This window comes from Camelus dromedarius, chromosome 21 (genome assembly GCF_036321535.1).
Source record: "Camelus dromedarius isolate mCamDro1 chromosome 21, mCamDro1.pat, whole genome shotgun sequence".
In the NCBI taxonomy this organism is placed as follows: Eukaryota; Metazoa; Chordata; class Mammalia; order Artiodactyla; family Camelidae; genus Camelus; species Camelus dromedarius.
In genome coordinates this window covers 22,630,561-22,654,995 of record NC_087456.1, presented here as the reverse complement: position 1 = coordinate 22,654,995, position 24,435 = coordinate 22,630,561, and the positions used below count along the sequence as shown (strand labels likewise).

Below are 24,435 nucleotides of genomic sequence, written 5' to 3'. Positions count from 1 at the left end.
TACAGATCAGGGCTCCCACCAGATCCCAAGAGCTGGGTTCCCAGCATACCACATAGGAGTCAGACCCAATGTCAGGGGAGAAGGCTCTCTGTGCTCACTCATCAGGGCAACATGGCTGCCACCCATGGGCCAACCATCTACCTGTTCACCCACCCAGAAGTGGAGCACTCCCCCAAATGCACATGAGTCCAAGCTCCTCAGTCTCTGAAACAGGAGCTGAGGACTTCAGATCTGGGACAGCATAGCTGCAAGGATTATGCAGACTGAATTGTGACACACAGCCCAACATTCCCACCACTTCACAGGCTTGGAAATCCACCCAGGAGCTTTCAGAGCTGGTTTGGTCCCATTTTAGAGACAAGGAAACTGAGGCCAGGGAAGGGAAATGACTTGCCCGAGAAAACACGGATGTGGCCAACGGAAGCCTAGACCCAACACCTGCTAGTTCCTAGCCCAGAGTGCACCCACCTCCCTGTGCTGCTTCCTCCAATGGCATGGACCTGCTTTCCCCGGGGGGGGGGGGGGGGCTTTGCTACAGGTGGCTGGGTGACCTTAGACAGGTCACTTCACAGCTCCATGCCTCGGTTTCATGCTCTATAAATTAGGAATATTACTAAGAGTTCATCTACGTTATTACTGGATCATACTTTTTTTTAATGTAGGAATGCTTTGAGTTCCTGAGAAAATAATTACTACCTAAGCTTAGTTAATATTGCTAAAGCTGCAGAGAAAGGGGAGTAGCCAAGGAGACCACCTCAGTGGGGACATTTCTTCCTGGAGCTTTTCCAGAGTCTGAATTAAGCGTGTTCTCCTTTATTTGCAGGTTCCGGAGGAGGTACGTCTCCCACGAGTCAGTCTCGTCCCTGGGGGCTCAGGTTCACCAACAAGTCAAAGGCTTAGACTGCTGGCTCAGGGGTCTTGTGAAGCCTGCTGGTGGCCATGAAGGATGAGTCCCCACCCACTCTGGGCCCAGGGAGGTTGCTCAGGTCCTTTATCCTGGTGTCTGAGCTCAGGGTGAGGCGCCTGGGGGAGTCCCTGGGGTCTGAGCTGCTTCCCCGGGGCCGGCAGGGCCGCATTTAGTCCCGGGCGGAGGACCCATGGTCCGGGACTGCAGGAGGCTCCTCTCGGAGTCCTGTATTGCTCTTCCACAAGCCTGAAGGCAAATGGTGAGCCCACAGGTTGTGTTACAGAGATGAGGAAACAAAGGAAGAGGCCTGGACCCAATTCCCAGCTCTGCCATTTGCAGGCTGTGTGACCTTGGACAATTATCCTATCCTCTCTGTACTTCAGTTTCTTCTTCCATATAACTGGTCAGCCATCCACCTTGTCAAGCTGTTGGGATGCACTGAATTATGTGAGAGCACTTAGTAGGCCCGCAGGTAGGGTTAACCGATAAGGTGAGACGCACAGTAGCGGTGTGTGTCTTTAAAGGCCACAGCTATTCAAGTTGACACCCAGGACAGCGCGGATGGTGGCCTGCTGGGCCTTTGTGGATGCCGTGGTCAGACTGTGCATGGGTTTGGAAGCAGAGCCCCCTTCTCGCTCTGGTGCAGTTTGCTCTGTCAATGTGTCTACGCCACAGGGAACTGAGCGGATCCCTGACGCACAATAATGTCCCTGAGTGGTTAGAGGAAGGCCGAGGACCTATGTCCAAGTGGCAGGTGGACGCGGGGACCCCGTCGCCCGTGCCGCCTAGTTCCTCAGTGGGCATTTCTTGTTTGGGGTAGAAAGTTTGCTTTTTAGCTCAGACGGTCCAGACATTGTTGCTGGAGCCCTTTTATCTGGATGAGTGAAAAGGACGGGGCCCTGGAGCCCTTTCTGGCCTCCCCTCCCACTTGTTCCCGTTTCTTCACCAGCTGACTGGACAGACCAACATCCACCTCAGCAAAAACTTCTTCCTGACGCACAGAGCGCGGGAGCGGTCGGACACCTTCATCAACCTGCGCGAGGTGCTCAACCGCTTCAAGCTGCCCCCGGGCGAGTACATCCTCGTGCCGTCCACCTTTGAGCCCAACAAGGACGGGGACTTCTGCATCCGGGTCTTCTCCGAGAAGAAAGCCGACTACCAGTAGGTGGCTCCACCCCCTCCTCCCCACCCCTCGTCCCGCCTGCCCGCCCGTCCCTGGCCCACCCGGGACCTTACTGCCCCGAACCTCAGCTTCCTTCTCTGCACCACCTGCCCGCTTCTCGGGCCCAGTGTGGGCATTTGAGGCATTGAAGACCTTTAGTGTTGTACTCAGGTGAGCCAAGAAAAGAGCCACTCAGGCTGTTTTTGATTAGAAAGGGGTTGTTGAAAAGCAAGATGCAGAATCTAATTTCACAGCTGGAACGCCTGTCATTTGGGGCAGTGCTGGCGGAATCCTTGCCCTCCCAGTCCAGTGGCCGGGCAAGGCCACGGGTGTAAGTGACGGTCTCCGTGGCCCCTCAAAGCTTTCTAGCATCGCTCTCCGTCACAGTCACCAGGCCTCCAGGTCCTCCCCCTTCCTCACTGGATCCCAGCTGTTTGGGGACCCTTTTTGGCCGATACCACTGTCAGTACGGCCTCAATTCACATGGCTTCTGCAGTAGGGCATTTGCCTGCTTGATAATCAGCCTTGGGCAACTGAAGCAGCAGATTTACCGGAAGGCCATGGAACTGTCTAGAACTGATGGAAGGCTGAGTGGCAGGACGAGGAAGAGCAGGGACCAAGGACTCGCTGTGGGGCCGGGGTGTGGGAAGCAGGGGGCATGGCCACTGCTTTGTCCCCTCTGACCTTGGGCCCAGAGCTGAGATCCAGAGACCCAGCAGAGGGTGTCCACGGCCTCTCTGAGCCCGCCTGGAGTGGGGAGGGGGCAGTGGGGGGGAGGGAGGAGCAGGGTTACCCATGGTCCAGCACAGTACACAGCAGAGAAATAACTTCCCTCGAGAAAACCGGGGTGCTGTTAAGGCGAGGAGATGGCGCCTGGCCGCCGCAAACCTATAGCATCCCTGCCTCGTGGCTGCAGCCCTCCTGCCTCTGACAGGCTCTCTCTTTGTGCTGAAGCTTATCATGGGAAGGGTCTTGCTTGCAGCTGAGAGCACGGCCCTTCCCCGTGGCAAGCTTCAGCAGAAGGATCCTTGGAGGGAGCCTGGTGTGTTCAGCCTACAGTCCTTACTGACAAGGAAATGGGAACAGGACTTGGTGACATTGGGATGACACTGTCCTGTGTCAGCCTCAGTCCTCTCCCTCCCTGCCAACCACACCGCCGTCCCAGGGAGGCCTCAGCTCCCCTAGCTCTCCTGTTGGCCGGGGGAGCTCCCGACCCCGACAGGACATCCTGTCCTGCCCCTCAAAGTTGTCTCCTTCCTTGTCCCAGGATATGAATGCTGAGTCCAGCTAGCGGCACCAAGAAGTCCCCTTACCCTTTTTGCGAGGTGTCAGCACTGCAGAGGGGTCTCTGGGTGGCCTAGTCTGGGATCCGAGGGGGCCTGAGGAAGACCCTCCTGAACCTTACTTCCCTCACTGGGGAGCAGAGGACCCAGCTCTGCACACAGGACTGAGTGTGGGATAAACTAACCACCGCCCAAGCTTCAGCTGAAATCACCCATGGCCTCCCCACCGCCTGCCTTCTCCAGCCCTCAGCAGAGTGAGCAGGCAGCAGTGTGCACTGCGTGGTCCTCAGTGTGGACATTTATGATGGCACAGAGTGTTTCGAATGGAATCTAAAAGCTGTTCCTCAAAGCCAGGAACTGAGTGAGTCGTCCAGGGCACCAGCACTGCGGGACGCGGGGCTCTGCAGATTGTTCCAGCCACGACACTTCCTTAGATCGTTTCTGCTTTATTTCTGCTGCAGGGGACATGTTATCACAGGCACTTGCTATGCAGAGAAGACCCCTGTGCCCACCCCATGCTGGGTTTAATGTCACAGATCCATTTTAGCAATGACTTCTGCAACACTCCCTTTGCGCCCTCCCCTCCCTTCCAGTAACCCACAGTTTCCTTCTGTTTCCAGGGCTGTCGACGATGAAATCGAGGCCAACCTTGAAGAGGTACTTGTAACCCCTTGAATTCTACCCACACTCTGTCCTGAACAACCCAGGAGCAGAGAAGCAGAAAATAATCCCAAGGGCTTAGGAGGCCCCTAGGACGTGATGAACACAGCATGAAACGAAGGATGCAGCCCTGGCCTGGGAGTCTGGAGCTCCTGCCCTGGCTGTGCGGTCCCTGGGAGGTCACTCATGTGCACGTGGGGGCCGTGGAGGATGAGACACCCGGCTGCACTGATCAGTGGAGGTTCTTGCCACTCCCCTCTCTGGACGTGGGTTTGCTCATCGATCAAACGGAAGCACTGGGTGATGAGATTTCTCAGATCCCCTAGAGTTCCAGGAGTTGTGACTCAGCAGTAAATCCTGAAGGGCTTTGAGAGATACAACTCGGGAATTTTTTTACTAATTCCTCATACCATCCTGTGTCTCGATCCCAGTAACCATAGAATTTAGGCCCGAGAGAGGGGGAGAGGGTAACTGTGGGCAGGGGGAAGCCACCTTGCTGGTCCACTGCGTCTCACATCTGTGCCTCGCCTCCCAGAACGACGTCAGTGAGGACGACATCGATGATGGATTCCGGAGGCTGTTTGCCCAGTTGGCAGGGGAGGTAAGTGTCCCCAAACCTCAGTGTTACGCACCCTGCTGGATGCAAAGGGGAAGACAGTCTGTCCTGAAGACTTCCATTTAAGGGGAGAAAGGAAACAAACTGAATGACGGCAAAGAGGAGTTGCAAATGTAACCAGGATTTCTGCTCAGATTCGTTGCCTCTGTCCCCTGCCCCACCCCAGGACCTCTGCCCTTGGCCAGGGGCCTCCATTTTCTGGTGGGTTCCAGCGCTGTGTTCCTCTGGCCTTGGGACCCCTGGGCCTCACCATATGGCTGTTATTTGCTCTGTTCCACTGCAGCTGAGACATGGAACTCGGACCCTTCTTGATTTCCACAAAACTATTTGAGGTGACGGAGGACTTTAAATCATGGATGCAGCAAGAATACGTTAGACTTCCCTGTTCTTAAAAAGAAAACAAAAACCTCAGCCATTTAGGCTTCCATCTGCTACAAAGTTATTCCAGCCTCTTTCTTCCCAGCAACTTTAAAAAGTCATTCTCCTCCATTCTATGGAGGATTCTGGCTCTGTCCGGTGTTCACCATCCAGCTCACCTGGGCCTCCTCATCAGCATGCTGAAGCAGGTGCCACCACTGCACACCTCCACCTGCCTGCCCCCCCCACCCCCGCCCCCCTCCCCGGTTTCTCAGGGGAAGGGGCATCACAAAGACAGACTTCCCCACCAACTGGGGACATTTACACTCACCCCCCCACCCCGCCACATGCCCGCATACCTCAAGAAGGAACAAATGACTACAGTCAATTTTGGTCGTAAATAACGGGGCGTGTCCCCCAGGTCCACGTGGTGTGAGTGAGGAGAGGCACCTGCACCACCTGGGAGGAGCCCTGGCCTAAGGGGCCACAGAGAAAGCGCCGGGCCGGCTCCTGGAGACAGCCAGTTCTAACCAGCTTTCCAGGAAGCCGGATCTGGGGTGTAAAGGAAGGCGGCTGGGTGGGAGGAATGGAGTCGAGAACTAAGTCAAAAGACCACAAACATGGGTGGAGCGGAAAATTGACTCTATTCCCTACAGCAAAGGAGCGGTGGCTGAGCTCTGCCTAGAGCACACTGCACAGCGAAACACTATCTAAAACTCGGGCTGTGGCAGTGCGGGCTGGGGCAGCAGCAGCATCTCTCAGGGGGCTTGTGAGAAATGCACACCCGCAGACCCCAGACTCACGCACCTCACAGGGCGTGGCCGGAGCAGGCACCATTTCATGTTTGCTGCTCCGCCACCTGTGGCCCCCAGGGAGCCACTAACGATGCTCTGCTTGCACGTCCGCAGGATGCAGAGATTTCTGCCTTTGAGTTGCAGACAATCCTGAGAAGAGTTCTAGCAAAGCGTAAGTATCCCCTCCTTACAACCCTCATCCTGCTCCTGGGGCTGGGAGGTGAGAGGACGCGGGAGTCCTTCCCCTTCCACATCTTGGCTCCTGTGGCTGAACCGCCACACCTGCTGCCCCGTAAATACCGCCGCCGCCATCGCTAAGGAACTGGGTGAATGAAGTTCCTCCTCCATGTGATTAAAACAAGGTTTCTGGAGTCTGGAGGTCAAAGATCACACCCAGGTTTCTACTACTTACTAACTGTGATCTAAAGTGAGTTAGATAACCTCTCTGACTCTTGTTTCCTTATCTGCAAAATAGTCGTGTTCTTACTCACCTCTTAAGAGGGGTTGAACGTCGTAAATGAGATGACGTGTAGGAACTGCCTAGCACAAAGGCTCCATAAACGGTGGCTATTAAGATGATTAATTGGTGAAAAAAAAAAGCTGAGTCAGCCCAGACGATGGGAGCCGGAAAGCATCCCCATCCCTGAATCCCAGCTGTATGTAGCAGGGAGACAGTGACAGAGTGACGACATCTCACTGATCATCCAGAATGGAGAAAGAAATGGTCCCTCTTTCACTCAAACGAAGGAGAATGACATTAAAAAGCCTCATCTCCCAAGTGTGTGTTTAAGTGAGCCTCATGCGGGGCCAGTTGTGGATGGGAGAAGGGTCAGCCACTTCAGTTGAGCTGATGGGCCAGGCAGATGCCTTCAAGTCTTCAGAAATGGCCGCTCCCAGCCCAGGCTGACGGGCTTCAGAGAACAGACACAGCTAAGGAGCTAGAGAGCCGTGGTTCTCCCACACTGTTCCAGCTGGTAACCGTTTCTTAAAGCGAAAAATATCAAAGGATTGATTGTCCACCTCCGCACTGCTGATCACCACTGCCGGGTAGAGGGGATGGTGGGGGAGAACACGCACACACACGTTTCCCCCCCAAATTGTCCCAAGAACCGCACTGCATTTGAGCTTCTGTGAGTCCCAGAGCTCCGGCCAGGGGTCGAATGGCCAGCACGGCCAGGCCAGAGCGTCCCCAGGGCAGGTCCCATCCTCAGCCTCCCTCCTCCAGGCCGGGGGTAACAAGAAGATGGTGTTACCCTGAAGCTGCCAGGCACAAGTGAGGTCATCGGGCTCCCCAGATGTGTGGCCGTCATGAGGACACTAAGCCTCGTTGTTAATGCACAGGAGCGGGGAGGAGGGGGGAGCGGGCTCAGCTCCTCCTCGCGGGGGTGCAGCATTGGCCTCCCCGTGCCTGGCGACTCCTGTCTTCTGCCCCAGGCCGCCTCACGCCCAGACGTGGGACAGGTCAGAGCCCAGAATGGCTACTCTGAGACAGGTTCAGTCATAACCTTTTACAAGGACTTGATGGAAAGCGTGGGCTCCCATGAAGTCTGGGAACAGTCATGTCTGTGACAAGGCTGTCATCCAACCTGCCAACCACCAGCTTGACAGGACTCACCTAGGAGAGCATGGGGGCTCCGACAGCCTCTGGCCCACTGGGTGCTTACCCAGCCGGGGACACACAGGCTCCAGAAATGCCTGCAGACGGACAGTTAGGTCAACCTCTTCCTCTCACAGGTCCCAGCCTAGAATGAACACATGTGGCCTCTGATTTGTCCCTGCCTGATGACCACAGGTGACTTATTGTACCCTGTGAGCTTTGAAAGGCCCGGTCTCTTATCATTCTTTTATTTAAAAAGCATTGATTAAAACCGTATATGCCCATGGTCAACATACAGAGAAGTCAGACAGATGTCCCACATCCTCTGCACTGTCCCAGTGTGGTGGCCACCAGCCTCATCTGGATATTTGAAATAACTTGAGGTGACTCCTGTATGAGGCACAGATACAGGACACTCCTGTCATCGCAGAAAGTTCTGCCGGCAGAGCCGTTCTACGTTTCCCTGTCACTTATTTTGTCTTCTAGGCCAAGATATCAAGTCAGACGGCTTCAGCATTGAGACCTGCAAAATCATGGTTGACATGCTCGACGTATCCTTTAATATGTGCCCGGGAGGACAGACTGGAGGAGTCTGAAACCTCGCTCCGGGCGGACACACACACTCACCGTCTCCCCTTCAGAGCTGCTGGCTGGACCGCTGCTGGGTTGTAGGCCTGTTGTCAGCGCTCACCTCCCTCACTAGGGAAACTGGCACAACTTCACATGAGGGCAAGTGAGAGGTCACACCCCCAGGCTGCCCGCACCGGCTGGTGAGCTGGGCCCTGGGCTCTTCCAGGCGCTCCCACCAGTCCGCCCACTGGTCTCTGCCCTGGGCAGCTTGGATTTGCTTCCTGAGTGACGGTGTTTCCATTACTCCTCTAGGAAAGTGTCCCCTAAACCATATTTCTGATGGGAATCTTTCCCTGTCATGATTTTCTTCCTGGTTTGTAGGTGTGGGCCCCACCCTCCAAGTACCTTCTCCGTCCTCTTCTCTCCGGCTCCTCCCCAGGCCCCACTCACCCGAGGCCAACTAATCATCCTCTCCCCTCCCCCATTCCTGATGCTTCCCGAGGGCGTGGGGCAGGGCCGGTCACACTTGCGTGATGCTTCATCTCTGGGTGTGTGGCACCCTGTGTAGCTCCCCTCACAAGAGGCCCCTTAGAAGTAATGATCTCCCCAAGTAGGTGAGGGCCCAGCCGTTAGAAGCCACCTGAAACCCCTGGATATCGTCCGACAGCTCATCTTCAGCAGGACCTGGGCCTTCAGGGCACCCGAGACAATCAGCAGGCAGAGGTGGGGGTGCCAGCGGGTCTCTATCCGGCCCTTCACCAACCCTTCGAGGGAGCTGTAGCCAACAGGAGGAGCAGGAGAGGGTCCTGTGAGGGGCCCCCATGAATAAGTGGTGGTTACCAGGCTCCCCAGGGGAGACGACAAACCAGGGGACACGGCCCACGTGAGCCCAGACTCCAGGAGCTTTCCTTAACCGAAGGCAGTCGGATGGCAGTGGCAAGCTGGGCCTGAAGGAGTTCTACATTCTCTGGACGAAGATTCAAAAATACCAAGTAAGAGCCCAGGGGACCCAGTGGCCAGGGCGGGGGATCTGTGTGGGGTCCGTGGACTTCCGGATGCAGCAACTCTCCCTGACAGCGGAGGAACGTTTCCCAGGGGAGGGGATTGCACCCATAATGGCGCTCAGGATGTGTGAAGACAGGGCTGGGCAAATGCAAACAGAAAAAGCAAAGACTTTGCAAGTTAGGCTGTCTCCTCCCTGCCAGACTGGCTAGAAACAGGGTCTTCTAGAAGCCACCGAGTTTCCTGGAAAGCCTGAGGAGCCCCTTGTGGTTTAGATTTTTGGCAGCTCAGGTACAAAAAGCATAGAAGACACTCACAGGGGCTCATGCGGTTGGCTGGCGGGTCTGATGGGCATATTTATAAACCAGCTCACGGAGAGAGGCGAAACACTTACTTAAGGCAGAAATGGGTGACTCTTCCCAAGGCAAACTAGAAGCACGGAGCTGGAGGGACTTCAGCCCCACTGAGCACAGAGAACAGAGGTAACCTGCCACCTTTTGGGTCATGGTTTTCTATTTTGCATGTTCCAGAAAATTTACCGGGAAATCGATGTGGACAGATCTGGTACCATGAACTCCTATGAGATGCGGAAAGCACTAGAAGAAGCAGGTAACACTTCCTAGCTGTATTTCCTTTCTTCCATCTGCAGAGTATGTGAAAACTTACTCCATACGATACAAAGTTTGGTAAAGTATGAAATGAAGTAGGTGCTGGTTCAATACCAACACATCCTTTTCATTCTCCTTTTTAAAGACCATTTGGTAAAATGAAATGGAGTCCAGGACACTCTGCCTCCTAAGCCTTCTTGAATCTCAGTTTCCCTCCGAGAGCCCTGGTGGGTCACAGGCAAAGCAGTTCTCAGCAGACCCACCCAGACCCTCCTCTCAAGCACAGGGTTGGTCAGGCAGAAATGGGATGTCCAGCTCCACCCTTGGGTGAGTCCCTAGCAGAATGTGATGTCAGTAAAAGGGACACCAGCTTGGGGGACACAGCAGAGTGGAAGCCTGTGTGCTTAGGGGACAAATATGACAACACGAGGTTTTCATTAGCTGGATATAATGCCACAGCAGAGACCCCAAGTCGGTGGTTTAAACAAGATACATCTTTCTCTCACAGAACAACTCAAGCTCACACTATCCAAGGCTGGGATGGTGCCTCCTGCAGTCAGGGACCCAGGCTCCTTCCATCATACTGTCACCGGCCCTTAGAGCATTGCCCTTATCTGCAGGAGTGGGATGGCTTGCTGCCACCGCCACATTCAAGCAGTGGGCTGACAGGAGGTGGGAAAGAGGGGCTTCTTGCCTTTAAGGGCACATGTCCCCCTGCCAGGACTCAGGCCTTGTGACTAAGTCCTGGCAGTGGGACTGCAAGGAAAGCTGCGAAAGGCAGCCTTGATTCTCGGCAGCCACGGCTTGTTAAAAATTCTACCACTATGGATAAAGGGAGAAATAATTTTTTTTCTAAAGAAACATTTTAATATATATGTATATTTCTAAGCACAGGTGTTCTTGAAATTCTATTCTTCATCATATTAGAGGGGAAAATATATTTCTGTTCTAGAAAAATTATATACCTATATTCTATAGAAGAAAAAATTTTTCTGTTTCAACATTATATGCATTTGTTTTTTAAAACTAAATAGATCTTTTTTTTTTATTGAAGTACAGTTGATTTACAAGAATTAATATCAGTTAACCTTGAACAGTTTCTGACACATACATCCAGGAAGAATCTAGTCTCCAAGATGATTCAGAGCTAAGCAAACAGAAAAGGAGGTGTGGTTGACAGCCTGAAGCTGTGTGACCACGGGAGTAGTAGGAAGAGGCAAGGAGGGTCTTAGGTGTCAGTCAGTAAGGAGAGAGGCCAGGTAGAGGTGAACAGTGTGGAAACAGCATCGGCACAAGGCACTAGCTTTGTAAAATAAAGTTTCAGAGCAGGGGGTGGTGGGGCGCAGAGCAGTTCTGATTGTGATCTAAATCCCCCCGCCCTCCCCCCATCCCCGTTCCACATGACCCAGGGGGAGGGAGCCCCAGGGTGCAGCCTAACTCTTAGCAATCGGTTTGCATGTTCACTGCAGGGTTCAAGCTGCCCTGTCAGCTCCACCAGGTCGTTGTCGCTCGGTTTGCAGATGAGCAGCTCATCATCGATTTTGACAATTTTGTTCGGTGTTTGGTTCGACTGGAAACACTATTCAGTAAGTGCCTACCTGGGGAAAGATCCAGCTCAGCGCCCTGGGGATTAAAGCAGCCAGCCCTTCACCACGGGCGAAGCCACCTGAGCCCAAGACGGGTCTGCCCAGTTGAGAAGGAAAATCCTTCTTTAATTTGGGGACAGCGGGGAGAAATAACAGCCTGTGACGTCCAGTGAAGTCACCTGCCAGCTGGGGAGGTGGGCCACCTGCTGTTCCCGCTCACTCACCCCCACACCCTCTGGCTGCCCCACAGGGATATTCAAGCAGCTGGATCCCGAGGACACCGGGACCATCCAGCTCGACCTGATCTCTGTGAGTCTGCGGCATCCCAGCCGCGCCCCAAGGGGACAGGGAGGAGGGCTGTTCCTCGGGCGACAGAGACCCGTGCCTTATTGACCGGAATCTCGGTCTGTTGGGGACGGGCTGTAAATGCTTATCAGGTCCCACAGTGCACGGCCGTTTGCAGGCGTTTCCAAACTACCTATTGATTCTCAAGTCCAAGAAACACACCCGGTTTCTCCTCCCATGAGTTTTGCCTTGAGAATTGCACAAGATTAAAATAAGAGGAGGGCGGCTGCAGGATGCCATTTAGAAAAATGACCTGCTAATTAATTAGCACGCCCAGGAGAAGGTGCTCTGCAAAGAAACCCTGTGGGTGAAGTTCAAGTGGGTTTGGGAAGATCTGTCGTTCTTAGATCTACTTAAAATATTTTCTGAGCAAGTGACTTTTCTCTACTCCCTCCCCTTCAGAATAAAACGATCAATAGTAAATAAGCTGCCAAATAGAATGACTGTACTCATGTGCCCGGAACCCCAGCAATGCCCACCTCTGAAATGATCACCAATCCAAAGCCAGTCACTATACCAATTCCACAAAAAGCAGAGCGCAAATGTTCTCTTGTCAGCTGAAGACAGAAAGTTCTCACTTCAGAGAAAGCCAGCTGGGGTGTACTTTCATCCTCACCTGCCTCCAGCCGGTACCTCCTCTGTCCGTGGGGCAGCTGAGCTTGGGGCACACAGGTGACAAAGGGCGGGGTCAGGTGGCCAGTGCTGAATGCGAATGACATGTCCCATGGACCAGAGTGGTAGGAAGGACAAATGTGAGGGACTGACAACTCGTTTCCTTGAACCTGAACTCAGGAGGAACCCAGCAATTAAACAGCTGTTTCACTCTGTTATGTTAAAGTAACTTTAGCCAAATGAACATAAATTTTAGGTAGTCACAAAGAACACTGACTTGCTTAGAACTCTGCGCAGCCTAGGAAATACCCCTCCCCGAAACTGCCATCTAAGGTAGAGGCAATACAGCTGGGACTTGAACATGCCACCTGTGAATTCAGGAAACCAGCCTCCTCCTCATTCCCACTGGAAATCTTACTCCTCCCCAGCTCCCACTGCTCTGTGCTGGCCGGCCTACTCAGTCCTTCTCCCCGCTTCCTCTGAGCAATATCTTGTCCACCGGCTGTCCCTCCCCCCTTTTCTAAGCCTTGTCTTCCACGGGTCCCATGAGTTCCCCATACACCACTGTTTTTCTGCCAAGGCTGCGACAGCAAGGTCTCCCCTTCAGTTTGCAGTGACGGTCAGCCCTGGCTGCAGGTGACATCACCTGCGGAGCTTTGCAGAAGTCCTGCTGTCCAGGCCCCTCCCAGACCAATTCAACCAGAATCTGATTTAAAGGCCCCAGATTACTCCAATATAGAACCAGGGTTGAGAACCACTAGTTTAAGGGCTCTCCACACCCCAAACCGACCTCTGAGGTGACTCGGAGGCAGAGACGTGAAATTGCTGGTTCATGGTGTCTGAGTTTCATGTGTTTCAGTCAACGCTGTGGTATGATTTATGACTACCTGATTTTACCAGCCTGTAAAAAGCTAGACCTGTAAAAATCAGGTAGGAAAAAAGGTGAGTTAGTGCACTGAGATCTTAACCCCTGATCAGCTTTTCTGGTACAGTGGTCAGTCTTTCAGGATAATCCACAGGGACTTAAACAGACTTTTAAATTTTAAAAGTAGTCACTGAGCTGACTTGCTTTTTCCTCCCGCAGTGGCTGTGTTTTTCAGTACTCTGAAGTTCTAACTAACCTGCCTGAAGACTTCTCATGAAGGAAAATCAGCCAAGGACTAACCCTTCACAGAGAAACTTTTTATCTGGATCCTGAAGTTATGGGAACATTTACTTAAACTGATAATTAGCTGAAAATAATGATACTGTCCACCTGAGAAAGCAGAACTTCCAGGTATCAAAGTATCATTATTTTGATTATGAAAGTGAAAGATTTGCATAGTGTTATACTAAATACAAGTGAGTCGCTTAACGCTCGATAAACTTAGAGAAAACCTTCAGATGTACATAGTATGCACACTTTTTACTTTTACACACTTTCCCATTTATAGCAATATTAAATCAGGAAAAAAATGCAGCTGTGGCATTTAACGGACAGCAGTCCAGGGATCACCATCTCCCTTGAGTAAAATAGAAAAACACGATACATCACGAAGGCTTCTGAAGAAGCCAGGTGAGAAGCACAGCTCTGTCATTTGGGTTAAGTAAGAGACAGGTTTTATATAAAACTGGTTAACAGTATGTCTTAACTCAAGTCCTTGAGCACATCTGGTCTCACACACTGCGCGTTCTGAGTACTAAAGGGATTTCGCTCACCCACACGGGCGTCGGGTCCGCAGCCCCTTACGATAAAACACCACAGCTGTTGGCACCTGCCTCAGACCTCCCCGAACTTCACCACCGCTCGCATCTGTGCATGGGTCCGGGGACGGTCATAGAGGACCATCTGTGAAAACGACGCAAGCTTGTTTCCCGGCTTCTCCTTGGGAAAATGCTAGCAACGTTAGAAAAATACTGCCTTGTTGCCTTACCTTCCTCCAGATGTACTGTTAAATAAAGAGTTGCCCAAGCAATCACATGTCCACTGTCCTTCCTGGAGGGGCTCTGCGGCAAGCATCCCCTGACGACAGCCTATTCCATGTTAGCAAGGCGTGCTCGCTCCCTCTGCAAGTGCCCGTCCTGGGAGGAAAGGGCAGCTCACCCATCATCTCAAGGTGGAACTATAAAACTTTTAAAAAAATCCAATCCAGCAGCTCTGATAATTGACCATAAATTTGTTGTGGCTCCAATGTCTACGGCTTCTTGGTCTCTTAAAGAGGCAAAGACAGGTTCCTGCCTTGCCTGCCACCCACGTGTCACTTTGGTGTAGGGAGCCAGAGGGAGCCAGGGAGACGTGCAGCTAAGCTGAGGAATCAGCAAGACGGGAAAGCTGAAAGATGACTTGAGAGAGGTAAACGCTGGCTCCTATTTCATGAAAAGATAGGAAGACGGATTTCCCAAATTCAGCTCACATGAGGTTAAGTGTTTGAGGGCCCAGAGGCGGTGGCAACTGTGAACCGGCAGCAGTGCCCTGGGGTAGGCGATCTCTGTCCAGCAGTACTGTGTTCCGGAGGGTTAGATGTTCCAGTGACTCAGGATTCCAGGGGGCAGGGAAGTGTGGCCAGGGAAGGAGGGAGAGGAGGGTGCTGACAGACATGGCTGGAATATGGGAGGGGACAGGAGAAACTGGGGGGAGAAAGGCAGGCACCCCCAATCCACAGAGGTTGCCCCAAACCTCTCCGGCTGGGCTGCTGCGCTGGGTGCAGGCCCCTCCAGGCGCACTCTGATCTGCAGCTCAAAGTTCACCACTTCTCTTTCAGTCACAGGATAAGAAATAATGTTAAAACAAAAATAAAGTTAGGGTATATGCTTACCATAGCAAATCTAAAGAAGATTTAGAAGAGAATGGGAGAGATTTTACAGGGGAAAAAATTGAAGATAAACAAAATCCCCCCCAAACCTCCAAGCCGGTAGGAAGTCACCGCAACCTAAACCCTCTCTGCTGCCCGTGCCAAGTCCAGGAGAAAAGCCCTCCACAGGCTCTGCTCTGACCTGCAGCCTCAGCCTGTCAGCCAGGCATCTCTCTTCCGGCTGCACGTTCTCTTTCCGCAGCCCTCACTCAGGCCCAAGAGCTCCCCGCGCGGTCACACACCAAACACCCCCGCATCTTGCCTCCCCTCCTTCCACAGAGCCAGGCCTCCTGAGCAGCCGCAGCCATCCCTGCTAGATCCCCAGTTCTGCCTTCTCAGTAACTCCTTCATCTTCTACAGTCTGGCCAGTGGCCCAGCCACTCTGCTAAAACTGCTTCCCAGGGTCACCTCTTACTCCAAAGCCAAATCCTACAAAGCACACCAGCCATCCTCCTCTCGGCTCGCATCCCCCCCACTCCCTCTTCCTCTCCTGGGAACCCGCCATCTGCGGTGTCCCGCGCCTCCCTGAGCCCAGGCTCCTCAGTGGCTCCACTGCTGTGGACTCTGAGCAAAGCTAGGTTTACACATTACGCTCCTAAAAACCCTGCTGCCTTGAAGGCGTGACTACAGCATCAGCTACAACACAGAACTGGAAGACAGCCATGTGTTCAGTACGACAGAATAAATTACACGACAGTGCTATACAGTCGTTACAAGTTATGTTTATGATGCAACGTGGAGCATAAAACAGGAGAACACGGAACTGTTTAAACAGTACGCCCTCAGCTACATGAAGAGAAGGTCATAGGGGAGACCAGAAAGAAACAGGCCCGAGTGTCGGTCACAGTTGCCGTGTCCACAGTGGTCCTTGCCCCCATCTGCTTCATAACCTGTTCCTGCTCCTGCACCTTTAAATATTTCTATAGAAATAGGAGCAACCGTTGGTTTTTTCACTTGTCTCTTCTATTAAATGAACTAGTTCCATTAAGCAAGATGAGTTCCAAAACAATTCACAAATGTGGTAACATATTAATAAAATGATGTGCAGGACCACGGCTACACAAGTTTCCATCCTATAAATCAACGTATGTAACTCTGTGAAGAATTTGAAACAAAATGAGGACAGTGAACAGCCTATCAGAGGCTCCAGGTAAAGGTACGAGTTTCTCTCACCACGGTCTTTAAAAAAAAACTCAATTCTGTAGCAAAGACCACCACAAAACTCACAAATTGCAAAACTGAGCAAAGAAATACTTCTTATTTTTCACCTGGGTACAGTGTTCCAATGGCTTAAGAACTTTAAACAAAGCTAGGAAAAAAACTAAAGCCAGTAAAAAGCTTAAAGTCAAAAAGTTTAATTTTATTACAATTGTTTTTAAAGTCAGCTATGATCTTGACAAATATCATGAGTGAGTCTATAGCAAGTCTCTAATTTCTGAGATACAAAAGACAATAAATATAGATTCAAATTTCAGCCTAAAAACAAGATTCTAAATCTAATTACCTGTAGTGTGGCATGGTTTCAGTATTTCAAATAACGTGTAATCCTTAAGATGCTACAAGAACTCATATCAAAGTTATTGCTCACTGACAACCAAGACAGTTCTTCACAGACAACACACCTGTGCGGCACCTTCAAGCCTTCACACGAGTCCCCTGGGGGCCTGCTGGTGCTGGGGGACATCAGATGGCACCATGATGGCCCTGGTACTGCTGGCGGGAGGACAGGTATGGGGGCAGGTGCTGGAAAACACCAACTTAAAAGGCGGGACGTGACGCTGATTTCCCAGTAGCCCAATAAGTGGTCCTACTTCTAGCAGAGGACAGGGCTGTCGCTGTGCATCTTTCTGAGTGCCACATGGAACACTGAGCCCTGATGCAGCTCAGTCAGCTTCCTCGCGAGCTCCGTTCCCTCGTGCTGAACATCTTCTGCGAACAGGGACTGACTTCTCCAGCCCTTCATTTGCTTCCAGAGTGCATTCTTCATGGCTTTCAAGTTACTTTGTCACTAAAATAAGTCTCGTGAAATTTTTTGCCCCAAATGATCATATTATTTCTTCTCAGTGGTAGCAGAGATTAATTCTTCATTAACTAAAATTCTGCCATGTTTCAGGCCAAGCTCCTTTGTCTTGGTTTAATTCTTGGGTATAGCTGTAAAAAGAATTTTTTAAATATTTACATACTGCACAGGCATGGGAGTAAAACAAAATTTCAAGAAATGAAGGGGGCTGGGGGCAGGTGTTGATGTCACAAGAAAGAGGTTAAACCAAAGAAAGGACTTGCGATGTGAAGCACCCAGAGCTGCCCAAAGATCCAAAGAACAGTCCAAGGTCACAGGTCCCTTGACAGGGACAATGCCATGGTGACGATATATAATCCATGGCATCTCTGAGCAATCACCCCATGGCACAGCCTACTGACTTGAACTGTAAGTCAAGTCTAAGAAGGACCACAAACAACTCAAGGTGATTTGCAACGTGCTCTGAGCTCCAGCATGTGGAGCTTCCATTCCAGGGGAAAAGAGAGGGACTGAAAAGTCTTCTTTTTACTTCATTCACAGTGGAAGTCACATTGTGTGATGGGATGGATGGCTGTCAGTAACGAAATGCCACAAGACTAAAAGTCTACAGATTTGAGGAAGGACAGGTGGAGTTTTTGGTTTTGTGTTTCCCATGACCAGAGCCGGGGAGGAGTCCCAAAGCCAAGAGCAAGTCAAACTAATCCAACTGGCAAACTCCACAAAACCCTCCTCCTCTTCATGCTCCCCAAGACAAAGGGGGAAAAGCTCACTGAAGAAAGTCGATCAGACTTCCAGCCAAGACTGAAAAGCTAACTGACGAATCAGAGTTATATAAAGGGCCATTTTTCTCCGGGAAGAAAGATATTTAGCCAACATAATTTTCTAAACTCATATCTGAGCCTCTGCCTAAAACTTCAACATTTATGCAATTTCCTTTTTAAAAAAAAAAAAAAAAAAAAAAAAAAAAACCTCGAAAGAAACCCAAAGAAGTTACATAGAGGTCACTTCCATCCAGGAGAGATTTCCAAAGGACGAAGAATACTGATGGTGCATTAAACTGAAAACCTTCAGTCCAGCCTGTTTGGAAAGCCACACACGGGAGGCAGAGCTTGGCCTCCGACCAGCTGCTTCCACACTCGGGAACAGATCATTCTCCCCGTGTTTCATTAGCTACCAGACCACTTCGTTAGAAAATTAAAATAAGACTCAAATAAGCAACTACTTCTAAGAGGCAGAGCTTTTCCCAGCACACGTGCTTGCTGCCCTGACATTCCCTAGAGAAGGACACGTGAGTCTACTTCTCTGGAGCTGAAGACGTAGAGGCGAACGGGAGGGCTCGAAAGGGAGCCACCTTTATATTTCTACTTTTGCCTGGTAATTTGAAAGCTTTTTCAAAGGGCTCCATGGCTTAATTTTTTTTCATTTTCATTATTCTTTATAACTTACATAATGATCAAATGAAGAAATATTGTCCAAATCCCAAATGTTTACTTAGTAAGTTCTGCCACCAGGAAGGCGGCAGTCGGGACGTGTGAAGCCGTGTACACCGTACATCACACCAACCGCAAAGGAGAAGGAGGAATCAGGAGGAGACACTGGCCACAGTCCAGGCAGCCAGGTCCCAACACTGGCGCCCTCTTAACAGACTCCACAGAGACTGACGCCCAGGCAGCGGGCCGCTCACAGATGGAGCCCGGGCACTCGGCCTCCACATGACGCGGAAGCTCCCTGCGGGCACAGACCGTGTCTGCCCAACAGAAGATGAAAATACAATAAAAGTATCTCCCATTTGCTGTACATCAGACTCCGCCAACTATACCAGCCTTTTCCTGAAATACTCCTGAGACTCTCTGCCTGATGGCAGCGGGTCCTTCATACTAAGACGTATGTGTTATCGGTTTATATGTGCTTATACGATTTGATTGTTTTCTTGGTTTTTATGAAGCTTAAAACCCAGCAATAGAGAAAGAAGAAAGAATCTTGTCTCCAGTGCCCTGTTCAAGCTCGGTAGCAGACTGACAAATCCTGATTTAAACAAATTCAAGATTTAGTTCCAATGTCACAAGCTCAATTTCCATCACATTATCCAGGTCCCTTCACTCCATTTATAAATGGAGACAGGACCCCGACCTCTGGGGGCTGGCAAACACGTACATGTGCTATTGATCATAATAGGAATCATTGAAAATGTGGTTTTAAGTCTAAGACAATCAGAAATGTGAAATCCCGAGTCTCATGAATGAAGGGCACCAGGCCGCCCTGCATCCAGGACACACGGTCTCCCCAGAGCCCCTCCCCGACACATCGAAGATTCACTTACCCCCAGCAAGTTGCGTGGAACGTAGCCCTCCCTGTCATTCAGGCGGGCCCACCACCACTCGATCTCGTCCTCGTCCTCCCTGCGGACGATCGTCATGCAGTCTCCTTCCTTCATGGGCAGCTCGTCATCATTCTGAGGTTCATAGTCCCAAAGTGCATAAATGACTCCTTTATTCATTATGCCCATCTTCTCCTGAACTCCTGAAACCATGTAAGGTACAGCACAGGATAAGCAACTCAGAGTACATCATGCTAAGAACTTCTAGCTCTATGAGACCAGACGAAAAGAAATGGGGATGTGCCGGAATGGCAGAACTACCTCATTAAATGCTCAATAAATAAGTTTTTCAGGGCTGTGGGAGGATAGGAAGGCCAGCCGTGCAGAGGCAACACATAAAAGACAAGTTCATATACCCTGTCATCTTTAAACCAGCTCTAAAAACTAACCAACGCCTTATAAGCAGCCCTCAAAACTAGTCTTACTCAGAATACAAAAACTTTCACAAGCCCAGGAATTAAAAAAAAAAAAGAACTGTTTGTGTCTAGGATATTAAAAAAGTGAATGACGCATTTGTCAAATTTCAGCCTGCTCCTAAGTGTAAGTGACCAAGGAACTCTGGAAACATTTTTGTTCCTTACAGAGAAAAAAGACCAAAAGTGTTGTAACTCTTAAAGTGGTCTCTATCAATTTCTAAATGGGGAAAAATAAAAGAAAAAAAAAAAAAACCCCAAAATGTTAGAATGCAGAAATATGGCCAGGTACATTAGACATGATATAAAAGTCTACATACAGTCAACTCTAAAATAACTGGAATCAGAATTCTAAAAGATACTGAAATCCACACTGGGGAGGGAAAATAATCCCCAAACGTCCACTTTTCACCAGAGTTAATAACAGATTTGCAGATTAACTATGACGTTAGGCTTTGCCCTTCCCCATGTACACCTTCCCACCCTACAGGGCAATGCTATTAAGCAGGAACAACCAGCGACAGCAGGCAACACGGGGGTGGGGGGGGAAGGAAAGGAAACAGACAGTAATGTTCTGAGCAATTCAGAGTTCATTATTATTTTCACCTTTTTAGAAAAGCTAGGAAAGTATCTGCCCGCTTTTGAATTGTCAGGTTTTTTGGCTTATGTGAACCTAAATTATTAATTATGAACTTACTTTTCCTCTATCAATTAATATGATGCAGCATGCAGTGTCTCACTCTGCACAAAATGAAACGAGAAATGAAATCGTTCTGTTCCAAAGGAAGACTCTGCCAATCTTGAGAGTCAGGTTTCTACTAATGAGGACAAGTAAATTTTCCACTTTCCTCTTTACACAAGACATGCAAAGCCTGACAGTGAGATTCATGAGGACAGGTAAGACTTGCTATAACTGTAATTCCACAGAGTTTTAAAGCTGGCCAGACTCATTACCTGTTTGGGACAGGAATGGGGAAGGTGGTAGGAGAGAAATTCTGGACACTTCTGTGTACTCAAAATAAGAACCCGAATCTCATTTCCAAGAAATCTTTAGGAATGGAAGAAAATTTGTCACTGCTTTGCTATTTACCGAACTAAGACCTATGAATTACTGTTTGAAAAAATGTTGAGGGGCCAAAAACATGCTCAATATCCCTGGCAATCTGGGAAATGCAAACTAAAGCCACAGTGAGATATGATTCCAAATCCACCAAGGGTCTAAGAGAACACGGAGCAGAAGGAACTCTGCTCGACGTGCGTCCCTGTGCCCTGGCAGTTCTAGGTCTAGCCGGACACCAGAAGATGAGGACAAAAATGTCACCGGAGCTGCGTTTATCATTGAACAAATAAGCATATAAAGCCAACGTCCACCAAAGGCAGAATGGAAAGACAAATCGTGATATGATCTTAAAATGGGACAGTGCAGCATAGTGAAAAGAGACGAAAGCCATGTGCAACAACACACATGAATCTCAAAAACGATGGTGAACGAAAAAAGCCAGCCAAAGAATCACCAGTATGGTTTCTTTTATGTAAAGGTCAAAAACAGGCAAAACTAAACAATATTAGTTATAGGATTTATACAGAGGTGATGAACTATTTTTAAAAAGCATGGGATGACAAATACGAGAAACATAAAATTCAAGGTGGCAGTCGCCACGGATGTGAGGCACGACATCAGGACAGGGTCTCTGATGATGTCAGAGAGGGCGAAGGTTCTGTCTCCCAAGATGGACACGTGGGTTTTTCCGTGTTCAATCTACTGTCATCATTACTTAAATTGCACATCTATGTCAGAAACACTCCTGGTGTCCATGATATAGTTCATAAATCTCCATAGTTAAAAATCTCTAATCAAATGTCCATAGCTGTTTTTAAAAATCATATTCCATACTTAAATACAGCTTGATCGCCAATACATTTAATATAAGGAAGTACATACTAATATATCACATTAATTTTAAAATCGGTTAATGTATCAAAATCATTCTTTGACCTAGAGTTCAGAACATAAAGTAATCATAAATATCAACAATAAAAACTAAGAGCCGAGAGATGAGAGGACTTGTGGTCTGTGGTTCTCCCTGAGCCTCTCCCTTCTGTTTACTTATTTGCAAAGATGCAGCATCACACGCTAAGCACTGCGTCTTACTAGAGAACTTTTGAAGGTCAAAAGCCATTAACAGCGCTAGATCCAATGCTGCACCACTGTCTTTTGTAGCTGAAGATGCCCCTGACAATAGCTGTTTCTAGGCAAACACACAAAAGCTGCATTCACATCTGGGATTGAAGCTGCCCTATTTTCAGTGCCCAGGACTACGTACAACACAAAATACGCTTTCCCAAATAATAAAAACGCTTACCAGATTATACCCTAGAGATGTGGGATAAATCAATGCAATAATTGATACACGAAAATCTAACCGCTCCATACCGTAAAGAAACTGCGAGCACTGGGTGTAGCCTTCCTCCATCTCCTCACACTTATCGGCAGCAGTCTGCATGTCACTGTAGGTCATGGCGAACACGGCGGCCCCCGACTCCACCAAAAACTTACACACCTGGACGTTGTTACAGGAGGCGGCGCAATGCAGTGGGGTCCTGTGGAGTAGGACACAGCAAGAGCTAGAGTTGGCTCCCTACGCTGAATGACACCTGCTGAGAAAGTTCTCAAGCCTGTCATCCACCAAGCCCTTTCTTCTGAAAAACCTCTTACACAGTTTTTAAAAAATCAGTTAAACATAGATACTTGAGCCCATCAGAGAATTATAGCCACAAAGGTAAAAATCGGGGCACCAGACTACACTGGGGCTAGGGTGGAGGGTGAAGGGAATCAAGGAAATGAGCAAAAGGACATGAAATTTGTGCAACAGTCTAAAGCAGGATAAAAAGTATTTAGTTCTATGTTCTGGAGCACCCAGCCTAATTATTTCCGCCAGGGTGGAGGACATGTCTTTAAACTACAGGCCTTCGTCAAAGCGTGAGCCTTTAAATATCCCTTTATCACCACCAGTTCTGAGGGAATTAATTTGCACATAGAGAGCTACTTCTATCCGATGTGTTTTTAAATCTGAATTAAATTTTAATTGGAAAAACAACTGTCAATTTAATTCACGTTTCAATCTATGTTAGCAGGAATTTAGGAATACCACTACAGAGAACCTCCTCCAGCATCTCAAATGTTTCATAATGAAATATAAGTAACTCCAGATTCATAGTAATTGTGGAAGCAGAGCCAGTACCACTGCCCAGATTCCAAAGACGGGATTGAGGATGCTCATCAGGCCTTGAAGTACACGAAGTTTTGTTTCTTTATCCTTTTCTTCCCTCTGCTCTTCATTTTATTCCCCTTGCGCCTTTCAGAGATTCATTCCCCACCCCACCCCCCATCCTGGAACATTATCATTAATAGTTTGGTGAATACTATTACAGATTTTTAAACTGCATGGCTCTTTTAAAAGTGAAAAATTATATATAATCTAGACTCCCAATATTAGGGAAACAAAGACATTGTGACACATTAAGAATCTGTTTCGCTCATGCTAGAAAGGTAAACTAAAAAATTTGGCATAAAAAAGACAAATCCTGTATGTTATCACTTGTATGTGGAATCTAAAAAATAAAACAAATGAACGAGTATAACAAAACAGAAACAGACCCACAGATACAGAGAACAAGCTAGTGGTTAGTGGTTACCAGTGGGGGTGGGGGGTGGATGGCAAGATAGGGGTAGGGGAATAGGAAGTACAAACCACTAGGTATAGAATAAATAAGCTACAAGGAGATGTTGTACAGCACAGAGAACATAGCTAATATTTTACAATAACTTTTACATGGAGTATAATCTATAAAAACTTGGAATTCTTATGTTGTATGCCTGAAACTAATATTGTAAATCAACTGTACCTCAATTTAAAAAAAAAATCCTATTGAGAGCTAAACTAAAAAAAAAGGGCATAAAAATTATATATATATTTTTATATACGCCTGAAGGAAATATGTTAAAATATTAATGGTGTTTACCTCTAATTGTAGGGTACAGATGGCTTGTTTTCCTCTCATTTCTCTATTTTGTACATTTTCCACAATGGGTTCACATTATTTTTTATGACTTTTTAAAACTGCAACCAAAATGCTTCTTTCTAAGCATTATTTATAACAAACAGAAAATTGGAAAACACCCTAAGTGTCTAGAAAGACAGAGACAATCATGATAAATGAACCAGAGCCACATGGTAGATGAGGCAATTTCAAATCTATGCACGTGGGCACCTGCAAGTTCTATGCATGTACATGTAAATTTGATATTATAACTATTCTCCATATTGAGAGAAAAATAGACTATAAAATTAAAATACTTGAGTAAATACAAAGTTGTGATTACAACTTTAAAAATGTTTTTCATACACAAAGAAGTAAATGTTTTGTGCTTTCCCCCCAAAAAGCATATCATAACTTAAAAATTTTATTTTTTCAAAAAAAAAATACAAACTTTACTGTCCATTCAATTATAGTTATCAAGAGTGACAGTAACTTATGTGGACCTTTCTTATTACTTAGTAATAAGAATACATTATTCTAAGAAGAATAATATTCATCATTTGCAATATTATTGCCTGTGTTTTATGCACATACCAGTTCCACAAAATGCTCCATGAAAAAAGGATTCTGTGGTCCATTTGGGAAAGGTTACAA

At 48.6% G+C, this 24,435-nt stretch overlaps 2 protein-coding genes and 1 long non-coding RNA gene across 4 annotated transcripts in view; 1 reads left to right on the top strand and 2 right to left on the bottom strand.

Annotated features, from left to right (window-relative positions):
- CAPN2 (calpain 2) overlaps positions 1-14,054 on the top strand; it is a 48,974-nt gene extending 34,920 nt beyond the window's left edge. The window contains exons 11-21 of the mRNA XM_031438437.2: positions 824-835; positions 1,857-2,068; positions 3,973-4,009; positions 4,548-4,613; positions 5,894-5,951; positions 7,863-7,927; positions 8,870-8,938; positions 9,479-9,557; positions 11,026-11,142; positions 11,393-11,451; positions 13,184-14,054. Of these exons, the coding sequence (XP_031294297.2) occupies positions 824-835; positions 1,857-2,068; positions 3,973-4,009; positions 4,548-4,613; positions 5,894-5,951; positions 7,863-7,927; positions 8,870-8,938; positions 9,479-9,557; positions 11,026-11,142; positions 11,393-11,451; positions 13,184-13,207 (798 nt within the window). The 3' untranslated portion in view covers positions 13,208-14,054. The remainder of the gene's footprint in view (positions 1-823; positions 836-1,856; positions 2,069-3,972; positions 4,010-4,547; positions 4,614-5,893; positions 5,952-7,862; positions 7,928-8,869; positions 8,939-9,478; positions 9,558-11,025; positions 11,143-11,392; positions 11,452-13,183) is intronic.
- LOC135318798 (uncharacterized) lies at positions 3,783-6,832 on the bottom strand. The gene is made up of 2 exons (XR_010377169.1): positions 6,271-6,832; positions 3,783-5,015 (listed from the first exon to the last, which is right to left on the bottom strand). It is a non-coding gene; the product is annotated as an uncharacterized LOC135318798 (long non-coding RNA).
- Positions 14,055-16,269: 2,215 nt separating the features above from the next.
- Positions 16,270-24,435, bottom strand: part of TP53BP2 (tumor protein p53 binding protein 2) — a 54,320-nt gene continuing 46,154 nt past the window's right edge. For both annotated transcript variants that reach the window (XM_031438436.2, XM_064477274.1), the window contains exons 16-18: positions 22,175-22,341; positions 19,271-19,470; positions 16,270-17,081 (exon numbers count right to left, since the gene is read on the bottom strand). In XM_031438436.2, coding sequence (XP_031294296.1) covers positions 17,040-17,081; positions 19,271-19,470; positions 22,175-22,341 — 409 coding nt within the window. In that variant the 3' untranslated portion in view covers positions 16,270-17,039. The remainder of the gene's footprint in view (positions 17,082-19,270; positions 19,471-22,174; positions 22,342-24,435) is intronic.